We start from the raw sequence: 18,007 nt of genomic DNA, 5'->3' as shown, positions 1-18,007 counted from the left end.
TTTATTCTGTGGTTCTTTGCAAAATGAAATCTATTTGAACCAAAACATCTATTTTGGTAAGGGAGTGAGGAGCTGTAGCTTATTTGTATTTAAAGGTACACACACAAAACAGTGCGATTCAAAATAAATCATGATTCAGAAAAAATATGAAAAAATACAAGAACACTTTATACCACATTTACGCAATAATTACTTATGTGGTATGCAGTGTTGGGGAAAATTACTTTTAAAAGTAATGCATTACAATATTAAGTTACTCCCTCAAAAAGTAACTAATTGCGTTACTCAGTTACTTTTCATGGAAAGTAATTCTTACGTTACTTTTGCGTTACTTTTGTGTACTTTTCTTACTTGGCTGAGGCTTGATCTCTTTCAGGCCTTGCAGGTGTTTTTATGACTGAGAAGTTCTGCATTCAGAAATTGCATATTTCCATTGCAAAAATTACTGAAACTGTTCCTGCTCAGGCACGCATGCATAGAGTTCGTAAATCTACGTTAATACGTTCAGTTTAATGCAGTGCATTGTTTTCTTTACATCAAATTAATTAAACTTGCAAGTAACTCAAATATTAATGTGTACATTTAAAAAGTAATGCGTTACTTTACTCGTTACTTCAGAAAAGTAATATTATTACGTAATGCACCTTACTTGTAATGCGTTACCGCCAACACTGGTGGTATGCTAATCAAATACTACGTATATAATGTACTGTATATACTAATAATATAATATATCATTGATATACAATATTTATATACTAATATACCAAATCTTTTCTATATCAAACAGAATATGTGCGTAATGACAATCCTTTCTCATTTTCATAAATCTCCATAAAAGCGCCTGTTTAATGCATAAATCTAAATCTAATGTAAATGTGATTGTCCAAATGACAGCAAAACGTCCCAAATGAAAAATGCTAAGCAAAACCTTACAGATAATAAATATGATACAACATTTTTTTATAGGCTTAAAGTGCGTATAAATACAAATGTATGCAACTGGTAGTGAATGAAACCCAATAAATAAATGAAGAAATTAAAATGTACAATGAAAATTGTGCCCGGCCCTTATGTAAATGCATTATATAAACCACAACAAATCATAATTTTATCAGATTTATTTCTCTTCATGACCATAAACAGACATTTAAAAAAACGAAAGTTAAAAAAACAGATGAACCGAGCCATGAGGTTCCCCCCAAAATTATATTTGACTCAACAATGGGTTAAAACAACCCAGCATTTGAAACAACCCAGCATAGGTTAAATTTCAAAACAACGGGTTGGGTTAGTCAATTTTTGACCCTACGCTGTTTTATTTTTAGGGTAGATTTGAGTTTGTAACCTAGGAGTCATTCATGTTTTGTTCGTGTTATTAATATTTAAGGGCCTGAGCAGCAGACTTTAAACTTAACCTCCAGTAGTGTGAGCTGATGGGACAGTGTATCAGGGAACCGAGCATCAGTGTTTTGTGAGAGCTGTTTTTAGCCTGATACTGAGACCACACCGAAGGTCACAACAAAATCATCCAACTGCACCTCAAATTACCGTGACCTTCTTCCAAAGACGCCAAACTACTTCCCTCTACCCCTCTGGAGGATGACTTTAGCCAATATGCACTTCACTTTCAGGCCTGGCTTTTAACTACATCCAAAAATATGAATCTGATGCAAAATTAATACAGCGATTCACATTACAGCATGACAAATCAAAACCATGTCCATCTTTAGCAGATTTGCTCACCTATTTCTTCAACTTGCTCCTCATATTCTCCCTCATCTTCCTCCACTTCCTCCTCTTCTTCTACCTCTCTTTCTTCTTCCTCTTCCTCCACCACTTCTTCTTCTTCCTCTTCCACCTCTTCCTCATCTCCATTTATCACTTCTACTTCTTCATTCTCATATTGGTCCTCATTGTCTGTAAACTCCTCTTCCTCCTCTTCTTCCCTTTCCTCTTCATCTTCCTCGTCCTCTTTTTCCTCCATTTTATCTGTTTCGTAGCATTTCTCCATCGACTCCTGATCTATGACTGTTAGAAAGACCTTTCTGTTGGGCGACAGCTCCAGGGCATGACTCTCTAGAGGTTTCCTCTTCTTGGCCACAGGACAGCCATACACACTGGAGCGGGAGAGATAAGAAAAAAGCAATTAACAACCTGGATTTGGATTTGCTGTGATTTAGTACTGTCCCACACCCGAAAGACCTCGGCGTGACGTTTATACCCCAGACACCTATGTTTTGAGACATTTAAAGGGACATTCCACTTTTTTTGAAGATATGCTCATTTTCCAGCTCCTCTAAAGTTAAACATTTGATTCTTACTGTTTTAGAAGCCATTCAGCCGATCTCCGGGTCTGGCCCTACCACTTTTAGCATAGCTTAGCATAATTCATTGAATCTGATTAGACCATTAGCATTGCGCTCAAAAATAACCAAAGAGTTTCAATATTTTTCCTATTTAAACCTTGACTCTTCTGTAGTTACATCGTGCACTAACACCGACAGAAAATTAAAAGTTGTGATTTTCTAGGCCGATCTGGCTGGGGAACTATACTCTAATTCTGCCGTAATAATCAAGGACTTTGCTGCTGTAACATGGCAGCAGCAGGTGTAGTGATATTACGCAGCACCTGAAAATAGTCCCCTGCTTTTAAAAAGTAACCAAGTGGATTATTTTTGGGTAGTGTGTAAAATCACTATGCCTGCTGCTGCCATGTTACAGCAGCAAAGTCCTTGATTATTACGAAACTCTTTGGTTATTTTTTAGCGCGATGCTAATGGTCTAATCAGATTCAATGGATTATGCTAAGGTAAAAGTGGTACTGCCATCAGCTGAATGGATTCAAAAACGGTAAAAATAAAAAAATTTACTCTAGGGGAACTGGAAAATTTGCATATTTTCAAAAAAGTGGAATGTCCCTTTAAGCATTTCAAACACTGTAAAAAATGCAGCATAAAGTTAAAACAACTTGGTATTGCAAGTCGATTCAACTTACTATTTGGAGTTTTGACTTAAAAAAGTTAATCTCGTTTGTTAACTTAAAGTAACAAAAATTTATGTTGATTTGACAAAATACTGCATTTTTACAGACTGTCAATATACAGTAAATATGTCTGCCATTAAATATTTCACTTGTTGTATACTAATACAGCAGTCTGCATGCTAATTACGTGTGAAATATTTAATGGCAGACATATTTACTGTATAATGCTTACATGTCTAACTTTCATAAAATATGCTGACACAAGAGTCCAACCAATTAAACAAATCCTGTAAACAACAATCCTTTACAACTCTCCCTGTTTGTTCACATCAAAATAAATGTGATGTCTACCCTCACACAATAGCCTCAATGTCAAATTTACAAACCCATAAATGTTCTCCAACTTTATACTCATGGTAAAGCTGAAAACATCCTCAGAACTAAACAACAACAAATCAGTTTATCCACTCCAAAAAAAATCAGGTTGGTTTAACCCAAAGTTGGGTAACAACAACCCAGCATCGGTTTATTAATAATCCAACAGTTGGTTCTGTCCAATATTTACCCAGCCATTGGTTAAACTATCCCAATATTTAGTAAATTAATATAAGTAAATTAAATGCATTGAAAAAATAATAGTTAGTATCTTGATTAGCCATCAAGCTGTTTAACACTTTGTATCAGATTCCTTTACTGTTCCAGGATATCTATTAAAGCAGATTTTACATGCAAACCGACATCTTTTAAGATATTAAGAGGATTAATTGTGTTTTGTACTTTCAGCTAAAATAAGCCGGTGAGCAAGATTTTATCACGTAATAATGTGTGTTATGAGCCTGATATCAGTACAGATGAGAATTATACAACCCTCGTCTACAAAAACATGCAAAAATACAAGTCTTGCACAGATGAGGATTTTGGGTGTCCACGTTCTCTCTCCACAGTCCAAAGACATGCAGATATGAATTTAAGTCAATCAATTGCCCTTAGGTGTGTGAATGCTTGTCTTTGAGCATTCAGTGAATGTCTGGTCATCTATTCAGGTTGAATCCTGTCTCTGACCCAAAATGCTGGATAGATTTCATCCTCCCGTGACTCTGTACAGGTTTGGAAATGAGATGGATGGATTTTGGGTGTTTATTAGTTCACCTTATACTCCTAGTCAACATGAAAACATGTTTTCATTGTCTAAACTGTAAATGCAAAACATTTACATGCCTGGATAATAAAGAAAATAATTTATTTACAAAATAGTGCCAAGATCATTGCACATTGAACAAATGACCAAAAATGGAGTCAAGCTGTCACTGGGATGATATTATCCTTTTAAAATGTCCTACCATTTAAGTCCTTACATGTATAAACTTGGTGCCAATATGTCTGTAGGTCCAAATGTGAACTTTTTGAAAGGGTACCACAATAGTGATAACTTGGGAAATTTTGTGACCATTTTTTCTGACATTGCATTTGTGTGTCTTTGAATTTACAAAGTGTTTAAAAAATATTATAATCTATCTCTCTCTCTCTCTCTCTCTCTCTCTCTCTCTCTCTCTCTCTCTCTCTCTCTCTCTCTCTCTCTCTCTCTCTCTCTCTCTCTCTCTCTCTCTCTCTCTCTCTCTCTCTCCCTCTCTCTCTCTCTCGGTCTAATAAAGGCCCATTAAAATATGTCTCCCTCAATCCCATCACGTCTCTCTTCTACACACACTTCTGCACATGGACGGACAACTCGGGTCCAAATAACTGACTGTCCATCTGTCAGCCGTCGAGGCGATTGGCAGGATCCATCTCTCTAGAATGTGAGCTTATTGGACTGACCCCTCCAACAGGGCACGATTTCATTTGGAAACCCAGGCATTGCAACTCATTCCAGGGCTGACATCACGCGTGGCACCCCGGCTCTCCGGAGACGCTGACTCCACGCCGTGATCAATAGTGCTTGTGACCAAGCATCGCAAAAGCACATTAAAATGCCACTCATCCTGTCGGCCTGCCTACCAAATAAATCAGAATCTGTCCCTGCCGGTCCGGTGTGAGAAGAGGAGTGATGGGTTATACCCTGTCTGTCTGTCAAAGACACTCCTGATACACACCTGTACTTCAGCTGTTCTGTGAGAAGATTCAGACCTAAACTGAAATGGTTTGAATAAATGCTGTAGTATTTATATTTTAACAAACGCCATCATGTGTGATGGAATGTGAGATTTCCCATACGGCAAAAAAGAATTGTAAATATATTTCAAAAAATGGCCAAAAAATATATTTGCTGAAATATATTTTGGAATATGTTTACAAAAATATATTTTTACCAATATATTTTGCTCTTTTATTGTATATTTTAAAAAATAAATATAATTTTAATTAGCCCTCCATATATTTTAAATCAAGGAAATATATTCACGCAGCATTTGAAGAAAAACTTTATGTTACAAAACATTTAAAAATAACAGGTTTGTATAGGTTAAAAATAAATATATTTTCAATTTCAAAAATATGCTTTATAACTTTTCAGTAGATCATTTTAAAATACAATAAAATACATATATTTCATAATGTTAACACCAACCCTGTTCAAGGCAAGCGTAGCTTTGTGTCATGATTTATTTAGTGATATGATGAGAAAACAAAGCTTCAGTCTAAAAATATTGGATTGTTTTAAGTAAAATATTGACAAACCTAACTGTTAGGTTATAAATAAACCTATGCTGGAATGTTTAAACCCCTGGATAGGTAACAACAAACCACTTAATTACAAACCAACATTGGGTTTGTCCATACAGTATTTTACCCAACCATGAGGTGAAACAACCCAATATACCCCCCCAAAATTTTATTATTGCAGATAATTTTACATAGATTTTTTTACAATTAAATAATCAATAAAGCCAACATATTTCCCCCAGGGTACTATTTTGTTTTTGTTTAGAAATTTACATTTTATGTAACTTTTTTTGCACAAATGCGATTTACAGATCCTAAGCAGTGCATACACAGACTGAGATAATTGTACATAATACAGTGTCTATTTTTAATTTCAGAAACCATCCACTTAACATTTTTGAGATAACTGTACCTTTATTCATTTATTAGTATTAAGCTACTTTCCTTTCAATCACTTCAGTTCCTAGAAGTAACAGTCAAATTATGAAGAACACTGGAATATGAGCTTCGTAAATCTTTTTAAATCTCATAAATACTTAGGAAAGAGCGGCTTTAGCTGTTCATCAGCATTATACGCTTATCTGTGAATGAGTACGAGGCAAAAGAATGAAATATCAGTGTGTGTGTATTCTGTGGTATAAAAGCTCTCGCTGTGCCCATATACTGCAATCTATATGCGCGAGTGGCAGGAGTGCCGTCGCCATGGTGATCTCCGGCTCAAATCCAAGTGGGATTTGCCATCTTGGCAAGCAGACAGCGAGAAAGCCAGCAGGAGTGACTGGAATACAGGAGGAGAGAGAGAAAGAAAGAGAGATACGTGCCACGTATGACAACTGTGTATACAATTAAACTAGATTCGATTATAACAGCACACTAAAAAAAGTCACATATTAAGTGTGCATGGAACAGCAATAGTGTAACTGTACTGTACAGCACATTATTGCACAACCCTAACACTATTTATATTATTATGGCATGCACATAAACCCTGACCCTAAAGTAATCAGATTTTCTTTACAACTTCTTTTTGAAGTAGTTTCTCATCACGACTTGTCATTTTACATTTCGTTTTGACGTACGTTATTGTTGTAGAGCATTGTGTTATCTGTGCAAATACAACATACACAGACATACTCATACAATATGCATTGATTGAATGCACTCTACAGTATGTTGCTTTGGTTAAAAGCGTCTGCCATATGCATAGTTCAGTAAATGTAAACATACAGTATGATAAACTGCTTGTGTAAATGTGTGATTTTTAAAGACCATATTTAAAAGCATCAAGCGTTTCAAATTTATTGTCATCATTATTTACACTAATCCAGTACACAGTATACAAGAATCATAGTCCTCATTGCTCTCCAATAATGGCAAGTCAAGACCAAAGACCCATCAAGATCCCAAAACCAAACACCACAAGACCAAACAGATGAAGATCTGATTTACCAAGACACAAACTGTCAAGTTTCCATGTCTAGTATTCATTTAAACCACTAACCACTTTGTTTGTTTACTAGCTAGCCATTAGAGCCCTGCAACCCAATTTAATAAACTGCAAAACACAATAGGGCAGACCCACAGTCAGATCAATAATTGAAGTCACAACCAGAAGCCAGACTAAGTTTATGTGATATGGACAAGACCACAAGGGTTGGATTAAAAATCTGGTATCTAGAATGCCCAAAGCTCTTTTTAGCTGGCATCCCCATGCCCGATTATACTGTGTGTGTGCACCCGCGCCTGTGTGTGTATGGGGTGTTCATAAGTGGCAGTAAAACAGTGACAGTCTGTGACTGATTTTGAAAGCCATTAACAGGCAGAAACTCCATTATCGGCCCCAATTACAAATAGCGCTCACACGTGAAGCACATTAGACTCAACCTTCATGACTGATTCAACAGAGCCTCACACTCAAATACTTTGCTATTAGTTTACAATTGATCTATTTTTATCAATACCTTTCAGTTGTGAATGAAATCTATTTGAAGTATTCGTAGTTTGTATTCTGAAATCGCCTTATCTGTGAAGGACACCTGAGTTGCGGCAGTTTGGCAAACACAAAGTATCTTAAATTGCGGCAGTAATTTTGCAGACGACCGCTTTCACGCGAGGAGCACAGAAGACACTTTCTTTGTTGCATCTCACTTGAACAGATCATTAAAATGCAGGATAAACCAGAGCGTAAACACAAGCAGAATGACTATTTTCAAAAATAAATCTTTCTTTGAAAATAAATGTGTGAGATCGACATCATCACGTGATTCAGAGCCCATAACAGGCGTGCGACAAAAGCATCTGATTAGACTGCACACACTGCCGGCATCTATTGTTACTAGACCTCCCTATGCAATTTTGTTTCCTCCGTGCAGTCATTCAATCAAATTAAGCCTCCATTAAATATGGAAATGCGGTTCGCAGTGGCGGGCTGTGATAGCACGGCAGGGAGCGCGAGAGAGACGGAGGGGGGCTCTTTTGATGGGCCGAGGGGTTGCGTCGTGATTAATGTACCTTAACAGTCAGAGCACACAGTCCTGCTTGGCCAACTCTATCGATAGAGGGGATGGGTGAGGATGTGCCAGCGCTTGTCAGTCCAACCTGCTCTCAGGATTCATTTGGATCTTTCTTTCCTCTCTCGCTCTGTCTTTCTCTCACAGCCAGAGAAGTCCAGCGTTCAGCTATCATGCCCACCTGCCAGTCTGTCTGCCTGCCCACCCGCCCGTCCACCTGAAAGCCCACCCTGCCGGCCTGGCCGCGTGCCAATGCTTTCAGTGAGCGCTATCTGTCAAGGTATGAATAATACAACCCTGAGGCAGTCAGCAGAATCCAAATGCGCTACACATCAGGAGAAAATCACTTGATTTTAGTTCCCCGACATGCTGGTGCCAAGAACGTGTGATTATGGAAACCCAGCTGCAATAAAGAGGCTGGATTCAGGATCTGTGCTCACTTAGAAAAAGATAGAGGAAATTTAATTGGAAATATGTTGTTGTGTTGTTATAGAAAATGATTTTAAAGATATTAACATTCAAGCGGATAGGAATTGGTCTCAAATTACTAAAATAGCTGACTGGAGGTGCTGCAAACATGGCCGCCAAGGGGGACTGTTCTTATATGTCCAGGAAAATGAAAAGCCAGTGTAAAATGAAAATGAGACAGAGTAGAGATTGAGAAATAATTCAAGATGGACTCAAACCTGCATTACATACATTAACACCACACCCACACATCACATAGAGCCACATATGGGAAAATGAACAGTCTAAAAACAATAGAGAGACTGGTCTGCAATTTCACCTTTACCCTGAAGCTGCAAAGATATTTATATGGCATATACTGTATTGATTGTAACATCGCTTTTTAGTTTTGTCGTGTCACAGTTTGTACTGTATGTTACATGGTCTACATTGTTGTTATGTCTTGTCAAACATGAGATTAAACCAGGATCTAAGTGCACATCTAAAATGGTTTAAAATCAAAACAACATAAAACAGCACACAACTACATCTAATGACTAAAAGAGGATGATGGAAATCACTGGGGTATACATACGCAGACTAATCAGGGTAACAACACACACTTAGACAGAATTAGGGTGGGGTAACATGAAAAACTACAAAGAACAGAGACATAGATTACGCAACACAAATTGAATAAATGTAACCCTGATGTATAAATTTGTTATTTTCTTTATTTACTGAGGGTGAATGTATTATAAAATGTTTTATTTTCTATGTATTTTGAAACTGGATTTTGTTTAAAATGTATTGTTTTTGTTTACTTTGCTATATTATAGTTTGGTTGATTTGTACATGAGAAAAACGTGTCTAACATCAGTTTGGGTTGTCATTTGATGTTCATTGGACAAAAAAGTGATTGACATGTTTTTGAGCCAATCAGATTGTCAGAAGGGAGGGTTTGTTTGGGAGATGCTCAGAGAAAGTTGGAGAGATAAGAGAGGAGAGACGATAGAAAGTGACCGAGAGGAAAGACGTGATATATAGTGATTTGTTTGAGTGTTTAAAACGTGAATCTTGCTGTAAACAGAAGTACTGCTCGTATTTCTACATTGAGGAGGTGGATCGTTTTACTTCGTACTGTTTCAAGTAAGTTTGCAGTCTCTGCATGTTTGGCTCGGTCAGAGTTGAACGCGGTGCACGTCAGCATAACTTACGGTATTATTGTGACTGAAACTGCTGTTGTTATCTGCTTTAACCGAGCGGATTTTCATGACAATTACGCGGACCTTCGTTTCTCGGGATCGGGATGTCAGTGGGCATCGTCTGGTAACTTTATGAGCATCTGGTGCTTAAACAGCCATTGAACCTGTTGCACACTGAGACATCGCCACGCACGTGACACTGAGGACCATTTCAATGTGATGAACGTGAATGTGTTTCAACGCACACTAGCTTCCAGATTGAGGTAAACGACCAAAAAGTCTTTTTGTTTGCTCTTCAGAGCGAAGGGGCCAGTTTTGTTTTCCCGGCCACTACGCACTCAAGCTCCGTATCAGGCCTGCAACGGGGTGGGATGTGTTTACTGTGTATGTGTGTGCGCGTGCACGTGTGAAAGAGATTCAAGTGCACTAATAACAAGGTGACCGGTCTTTTCCTTTTCTTTTATTCTAATGTGTTTTGGATACGTTAAAAGATGTAAAGAGTTATTTGGGCTTACAGAAAGTTAAACGAGTTACACGTTCATTTGTAAAGTATAACTTTGAGTAACTGAAGCTTTAAACTGTCTGTTTGGTGTTTATGTGGATAACTTTTGTGACTTAAATCCACTACGGTGATTTAAGATTGATAATCCTGCAGTGATACAGTGAGAAAGTGTTTAGTTGCAGTTAAAAGAAAGACAATCACACAGAAGTTTGTTTGATTTATTTTATTTGTTTATTTGCATTTCATTTACATTGTCAGATTTTGATATTGATTCATATTTCATTCCATTTCATATTTCATTTCAAGTAAAAAACTATTCATTTCAAAAGACATTCAATACAGTATATCTGTGTTTAAACGTTGATTTGTGAGTGTGTGTGTTTTTGCAGTTTTGAAGTGAATTAATTAGTAGAAGACAGGATTAAAAGATCATTTAGTATTAAAAGAACCCAGGTCCTTATCGTAAACTCTAGTCTTGTGTAAAGGGGCGGAGGATAGGGGCTACATAAAAAATGATTGCAACATGCAGTGAATTTTAAAAATATTGCCAAGTTACAAATTATGCTTTTTATGCTTCATTTGGTGAAATTATTTCTCCAGCATTATTTCCGTGTAGAAATAGGTTCTGAGGACAGAAAGAGACTGACTGATAAAAAGGTGGAAAGTATTTTTGAGCGTAATATGCATCAGGTGTTTAGTGAACAGCTGTAGGCAGATTTATAAAAAATTTTGGAAGGCCATACTGACCCAAAAACATCTCTCCACAGTAACACCAACAGAAGATCCAGAAACAATTCTGCTATTGATTATTCATTACTCATTTTCACATGTGACCCTGGACCACAAAAGCATAAGTCGCACGGGTACATTTGTAGCAGTAGCCAACAATAAATTGTATGGGTCAAAATTATTGTTTTTTTTATTTCGTGCAAAAATGATTAGGATATTAAGTAAAAATTATGTTCCCTGAAAAAAATATTTTGTACATTTCCTATTGTAAATAAAAAAAATATTTATCATTAGTAATATGTGTTGCTAAGGACTTCATATGAACAATTTGCTTAATATTTAGATTTTTTTGCACCCTCATATTCTAGATTTTCAAAGTTTATGTATTCAACTTACAGTTGAGATATAAATAATTTTTTTTTAATTGAACCTTATGACTGGTTTTGTGGTCCAGGGTCACATATGATTATTTTTTGTGATGTTATTAGAAAAAACTTTGTTGCATAATACCCGGCAATGCTTCAGTTCTTTCATTTAAAGGGGACATGTGAATTCCAAAACAGTTAACAATTAAAGGCGGGGTGCACGATCTCTGAAAACCAATGTTGACATTTGAAATCACCTAAACAAACACGCCCCTACCCCAATAGAATCTGGAACTTCTTTTAAAAGACACCACAGCACATACGCAACCCAGGCAAGGATGTTGTTTAGTAGACACGCCCCTTACTGCTGATTGGCTACAAGTGTGTTTTGGTACTCAGCCCGACTCCAGTTTCCAAAGTGTTTTTCAAAAACCAAGCACCCCGCCTTTAATGCAATTAATCTTTATCATGAAAGTAAAATGCTTTAGGTGGGATAATATATTCTGTACATTCACTGCTTCTGTTGCATTAAAGACATTAGTGTGCTTCTGGGTGTGAAATGTTCTGGTGGTAAATCCAGATCCAGACAAATACATCAGTAACACAGTAATGCTACTGTTGTTTCCTCCTCAAGTCATGATAAACATCTGCAGCCAGCAGTTACATTATAATGGTATCGTGTGTGTGCGTGCGTGCGTGCGTGCGTGCGTGCGTGCGTGCGTGCGTGCGTGTGTGTGTGTGTGTAAGGGGCGGAGTGTGGAATCGAATTTGGGTCCGGACCATAATCGAACCAAGTATCTTAGATTAATGGCTAAAATGTGTGACTAGTTTATAACCTGGCTGACCTTCCCGACATCGGTCAATACATTAACCAATAAAATCACAGCGCAACGTTGTGTCTACACATTATTTTCACACTTAGATCTGATTGGTCTGTATTACCATAGATAAAAGCTGAAACTATTATATTTATGCAGTTATTCAGCTCTGTTCATTCTTCATCTGTAATCTGGTTTGCTTCTACTTATCCTTTTGCCAGTCCTTTGCTAGCACACAGTATATAAGTAATATCAATAATCTATTTACTGCTCCTATAATTACTATGCATTGAGGCAACGTGGTGTAGTATCAATCCATCACTGGCCAGTTTACATATGGATTTATTCAACAGACAAACGGTATATGACATTATAGTGGGATATTTTTTATATGGCGTGACAGTCTGTTATTCAAAGAGTTAAATATAATATGTGATAGGATTCAGGGTATAATTATATATGAGGAACTCATATACAAACGCCGCTAAATGCCACCTCCATCAAACATTTTATAATGATATTAACCAAATCCTCTCGGCACGTATTATCAAATACTTTCGCTTCAAATCTGCTTAATCCAGGCCTCAGGTCATGTAGAAATACAAGTTTGTTTGCAGAATCCATTTAAAGTCTAATAAAAATGCTCATTTACAAGAAAACTTGTCAGACACAGAGGGATTTCCATTTGAGCTCTTCATATATATGTATGAATATATATATGCTAAATAGCCTACAAGTTAATTTTATAAAGTATATTTTATCAAGTTAAAAATATATTTATTTTTAACCTTTTAAAACTATTATGTATACAGGTTCATAATGTAAACAAACATTTTCTTTCAATGCAACATTAATATTGAAATATATGAATGGCTAAATATACTTTTTTAAAGCAACAATATGTAGTTTTTTTACCTTTAAATAATGTCTCTAAAATTACTTCTGTGATAGAACAACTTTTAACAGGACAAATTTTACTGTTGCTGCAACCTGAGCAGCCTCCTAGCTGCTACAAGCACACTCTGAAAGTGGCGGTGGAGGGTAGGAAACACAGCCCTGCCCCTCCCCCAGCCTGCAGAAGAGTGTCTGATACCAGGCACTGTTGTGCTTTTCAACCACGTGGGGGAGCTGTAAGTCATTTTTACATGGAAACTACATAGTGTTGCTTTAATGCTTTAAAATGTATATATTTTTAAAATATATCTCAAAATATATATAAAATGGGCAAAAAAATACATCTGTGAAAAATATATTTTTGTAAACATATTCATAAATTTATTTCAGCAAATATATTTTTGGCGTTTTTTGTATATTTTGAAATATTAAAAATATTTTATAAAATATTTTTTTGCTGTAGGGAGTGGCTTAAATACCAATTAGAGGTTTCCGTTTAAGTTTTCAAGGATTTTTTTCTAATTATTTTTCATAGGTTAGTAAGCTCACATCCATAAAAGAGAAATGTTGCCCATACGGCAAAAAATATATTTATAATATATTTTTTAACATATTTCAAAATATGCAAAAAATGGCCAAAAATATATTCACTGAAATTTTATTTGGGAATATGTTTACAAAATATATTTTTATTGATTTTCATTTTTTTGCCATTTTTGTATATTTTGAAATATATTTTTAAAGTAAATTCCTTTTAAAGCATTAAAAAATATATTTAGCCCTCCATATATTTCAACCCAAGGAAATATATTCACGTCGCATTGGAGGAAAAACTTTGTTTATATTATGATCCTGTAAATATAACAGTTTTAAAAAGTTAAAATTAAAAATATTTTCAACTTTCAAAAAATATACTTAATAAAAATAACTTGTAGGTATGCAATAAAAATTTTTTTGCCATTTGAAATACATTGATACATGAAGGTTAAAACTATTATTTCCAAATTCTACAAAATGTATTTAGCATATATTTAAAATATATTTTTGGCTAGAGAAATTACTTTTTTTGCCGTATGAGATATCTATAGCATTTTTATTAGCATAGCTTTTTTAAATGTTGGACAATGGAAGGGACAGTAAGTAGGATTTACCCCCATCTAGTGGTGAAATTGTATTTTGCATTCAAACGAATAGTGCTCTCTAGCGCCTCGCTTTTCCAAACTACGGTAGCCGTTATGTACTTACTGATCTCCTTGTCCGTTTCAGCTGGTTCACGTGTTCTGAATGAAAACGCCTTGGTAGGCTAGTGCTTTTTGTCCATCTCTGCTATTTTAGTTTATCAATACAGCGGAACGACATGGAAGCCTCCTTGGACTTACCCGTTCAATGTAAATAAATAGAAGAAATTCTAAGCTTACAAAGAAAAGTCAGATCACTGGCAGAGGACATTTGACACAATGAGGACATATTTATGAAAAAAGACATTGATTCTGATTAATAAAACACTTAAAACCCTACTTAGGGGCCAGTCACACCAAAAGCGTTTATGGCAGTTGCAGGCGCCTTTTTTGAATGATATTCTATGGGCAGGGCGCGTTTGCCTGCTGTTTATGCGCGCAGAGCACCTTGCGGTTTTTTGCCGCCTGCCGCGCACGCGTTGCTTAGCAATATGAAAAGCCGCGCCGCACTGCTCTTTTTTTTAAAAAGGCAGTGTGTCGCGCCTTGCGTTTGCAAGCGTTTAAAGCGCTTTTGGTGTGACTGCAGCATTACAGTCCCTTTAAATTGGAGATATTAAGTTGGAATATCCCACATCTAGCTGTGATTGGCCGACAACATTAGAGATTTCTGTCTGAAATGTTGTTGGCGTCAGGAGAGTGCTTATGATTCCTTGAAGTGCTGTAGGCATTTTGTGGGTAGCCAGAATGTTTGGAAAGAAAAAAGACCGACTGTAAACCGCAGCGCTCCCATTATCCACGGTTTCTTATTAACAAATAATAACAATGGTGCTTTGTTTTACCTCTCGCCTCATGAATTATTCAGCTTTCACAGATTTACTCCTGATTCTTTTATGGAGCAACTTGTGCAACCTCGATACTAAATGTCACTCAAAACATTGAAGTCACACAACGCTGCTGTGGTTATTTGCATGTGTGCGTGTTTGCCATCGACACTGAATAATGCGTGTCAATCATATGCTAATGGTGCGTGATCCGAAACTCAAACTGTAAGAGAGCAGTTTTTCCTGAATGCCGCTATCCCAAATCTTATCCTGAGTGAATCTCGTGAAACACAGCTAGGTCATATTTCACTTCAAAACTTTTAACTTTCAAGGCTTTGTATGACAAATTCATATTAATGTAGCTGGATGTTTATATAATTCTCATTATTTATGCATAACTTTCTATCTTTTTCTGATTCTACACTTCAATTCATATTTGAATGCAGTGTGCCATTTTCTCAACATGCAATTATTTGAGATGTTATGTCGCTATGGTTACACGTTTTCTCTATAATTGCACGTGTGATCTCAGGGGGTACATGAGGTGGGTTTTAGGGTCGGTGCAGACAGGAGGGAGTAACAAATTTCTCTCATCATCACTAACATCTTCCTCATACATCATCAGAGACAAAGATCTTCGAAAGGAGTCATTTATCTGCAGATGTTACTGTAATTTCATAGTCGCTTGAAACGGCTGCAAAGATTGCTTGTAACAAGTGCAAAGCTGTTTCAGCCAACAGCAACCATGCAGTGTTATCTACTCTCGGAATATAGTTGGTTACGAGAGGAGCAGATTCAAAGTTTGTTTCAGATAAATGCTAAATGTCGCCTCCTTCCTAAGGAAAGGTTTTAAAGCATAACAGAAAATATTAAATTGTGGTTATCACTTGCTGCACATATGACATTGGGTTTATATTTTGTGAGTTTCACTGTGAGCTTTTGAGTATTTGAAAATATTACGAACAGAGTTTGCGAACATTGAGCATCGAGAGGATATTGTGAAGGCTTTAGCAAAGTGTCAAAAAGACTAATTAACATATTAATGATCCCACCTTAACACTGCAGCTACTGCTGGAGAGTCAAAACACTTTGATAAGCATGCAAATGAAGAGAAGCAATGATCCCAACCGTGAAAGAGATAGAGAGAAAGAGAGAGAGAGAGAGAGAGAGAGAGAGAGAGAGAATGGATTGAAGCGTTGTTTTGTTTATCTTTAATTATCTGGTTAAAGCTGCTGGTGGAGGAAGATGAAAGCACAGCAGCAGGTGCACTGTACTGCAATCTTTACCTTCCATCTTTTTATCAACTTCCACTTCTCAATCTTTCTTCCACTGATGCCGATCAATACAGCTGAACCCGGCTGTCAATCAAAAGTCTGGTGATTATCAAGCTAGCTGTCAGATGATGGAGGTGGCGTGATTCAGGCAAGGCACAGGGTTTTGATGAAGATTTATTTTTAGAACATTAATAATAATATAAACAATCATTTTATTGGTGCTTGCATGATGCTGGGATGATGTGGGCGGTTGCCATGTTGTTGCTATGACTTTATAATGCGCCTTTGCCGTTTTAAGGGTTTTCTGGATGGTTGCTATGTGGTTTCTTATGTCTTTAGTCTCTATTATAATAGGATTTGTAGGCTCGGTTTTCATTTACTGAGAGTGTGGAGTCTGATCCAATATTCACTACATTCCTCTTATATAACAACCATTTGTTGACATCAATATTTAAAGGTGCCATTTTTCGTGATCACATTTTCAAACCTTAGTTGGTGTGTAAGGTTTCTGTTAGGGCATAAATGATACCTGCAAAGTTATAAAGCTCAAAGTTCACTGCCAAGCGATATATTTTCTTTTACACAATTCACTTTTCAAGGACTACAAAGATGGCTGGTTTGGACTACAACTCTTTCTCAACTCCTTAAAATACAACCCAGTCTCACGGCAAGTCGTGTTATAGTAATGAAAATTTTGATTAATTTATTTGTGTTTGATGACACGAATTTCCACTGCTTTACGTGTCTCTGGAGACTAATGTCTTTTTCGTCCTTCCCAATTTCTATCAATGGCTGTTCGTGTTTGTGGCACGACTTTCTTTATCGTGTCATTTTATATTTCCTTTAAATTTTTTGGGGTTTGGGTTAGAATCACTTTCTGTGACTTCCTAACCCAAACCCCAACTATAACCTCTAACTCCAGGTAAGAATAGTTGATTAAAAGCTGATGAAACACATGTAGAAACCAATGCATAAAATTACATCCTAACGCAAACCCCGAATCTAATCCTAACCCCAAGCGACAATGATTTAAAAATACGAAAGAACGATGAGAAAAATATATAAAATGACACGATAAAGAAAGTCGTGGCACAGACATAAACAGGCATTGATAGAAATTGGGAAGGACGAAAAAGACATTATAGAGACACGCAAAACAGCAGAAATTTGTGTCATCAAACAGGAATAAATTAGAATTTTCGTTACTATAAGACGACTTGCCGTGAGACTGTGTTGAAAAATATATGCAACATTAACGTTAATATTGGTTTCTTCAAAAACACCAAATTTTGAGCAAAAAGCTGAGATAATTGCATTTTTGTAAAGGACTTTTGTTAGAGATCAGATTCAGTAATCCTAGTGGATAATTACGGAAATATGGATTGCCGTAAAAGCTCGTCATTGACAGGGAAGCGTTTTCTCTTAATTGCTGAGATAACTCGTCAACAGTGGGAAAGAGTTAAATACAGATAATTTATTTAATAAATAATTGCATTTAAAATATGTAAAAAAATATATTTGATGTAATAATTTTTAGTCCGTCCGCCCCTGCCCCTGTGGAGGTCTGTGCATGCCACTGCTGCAGACATTGTTGAAGATGTAGTTTAGTATATTTCCACA

General features: G+C 36.4%; 2 protein-coding genes across 6 annotated transcripts in view; one reads left to right on the top strand and one right to left on the bottom strand.

The window, feature by feature from the left end:
* Nucleotides 1–18,007, top strand: part of psen1 (presenilin 1) — a 187,453-nt gene that overhangs the window by 46,643 nt on the left and 122,803 nt on the right. The gene's annotated exons all lie outside the window — the stretch shown is intronic.
* Nucleotides 1–18,007, bottom strand: part of myt1lb (myelin transcription factor 1-like, b) — an 81,331-nt gene that overhangs the window by 31,026 nt on the left and 32,298 nt on the right. For 3 of the 5 annotated variants that reach the window (XM_065288102.2, XM_065288100.2, XM_065288101.2), the window contains exon 6: nt 1,747–2,120. The exons of the other annotated variants lie outside the window; for them this stretch is intronic. In XM_065288102.2, coding sequence (XP_065144174.2) covers nt 1,747–2,014 — 268 coding nt within the window. In that variant the 5' untranslated portion in view covers nt 2,015–2,120. The remainder of the gene's footprint in view (nt 1–1,746; nt 2,121–18,007) is intronic. 5 annotated transcript variants of the gene reach the window in all.

Source organism: Paramisgurnus dabryanus, chromosome 17 (assembly GCF_030506205.2).
Source record: "Paramisgurnus dabryanus chromosome 17, PD_genome_1.1, whole genome shotgun sequence".
Lineage (NCBI taxonomy): Eukaryota > Metazoa > Chordata > Actinopteri > Cypriniformes > Cobitidae > Paramisgurnus > Paramisgurnus dabryanus.
Note: the sequence above shows the minus strand (reverse complement) of the source record. Positions and strands in the feature narration are given on the sequence as shown.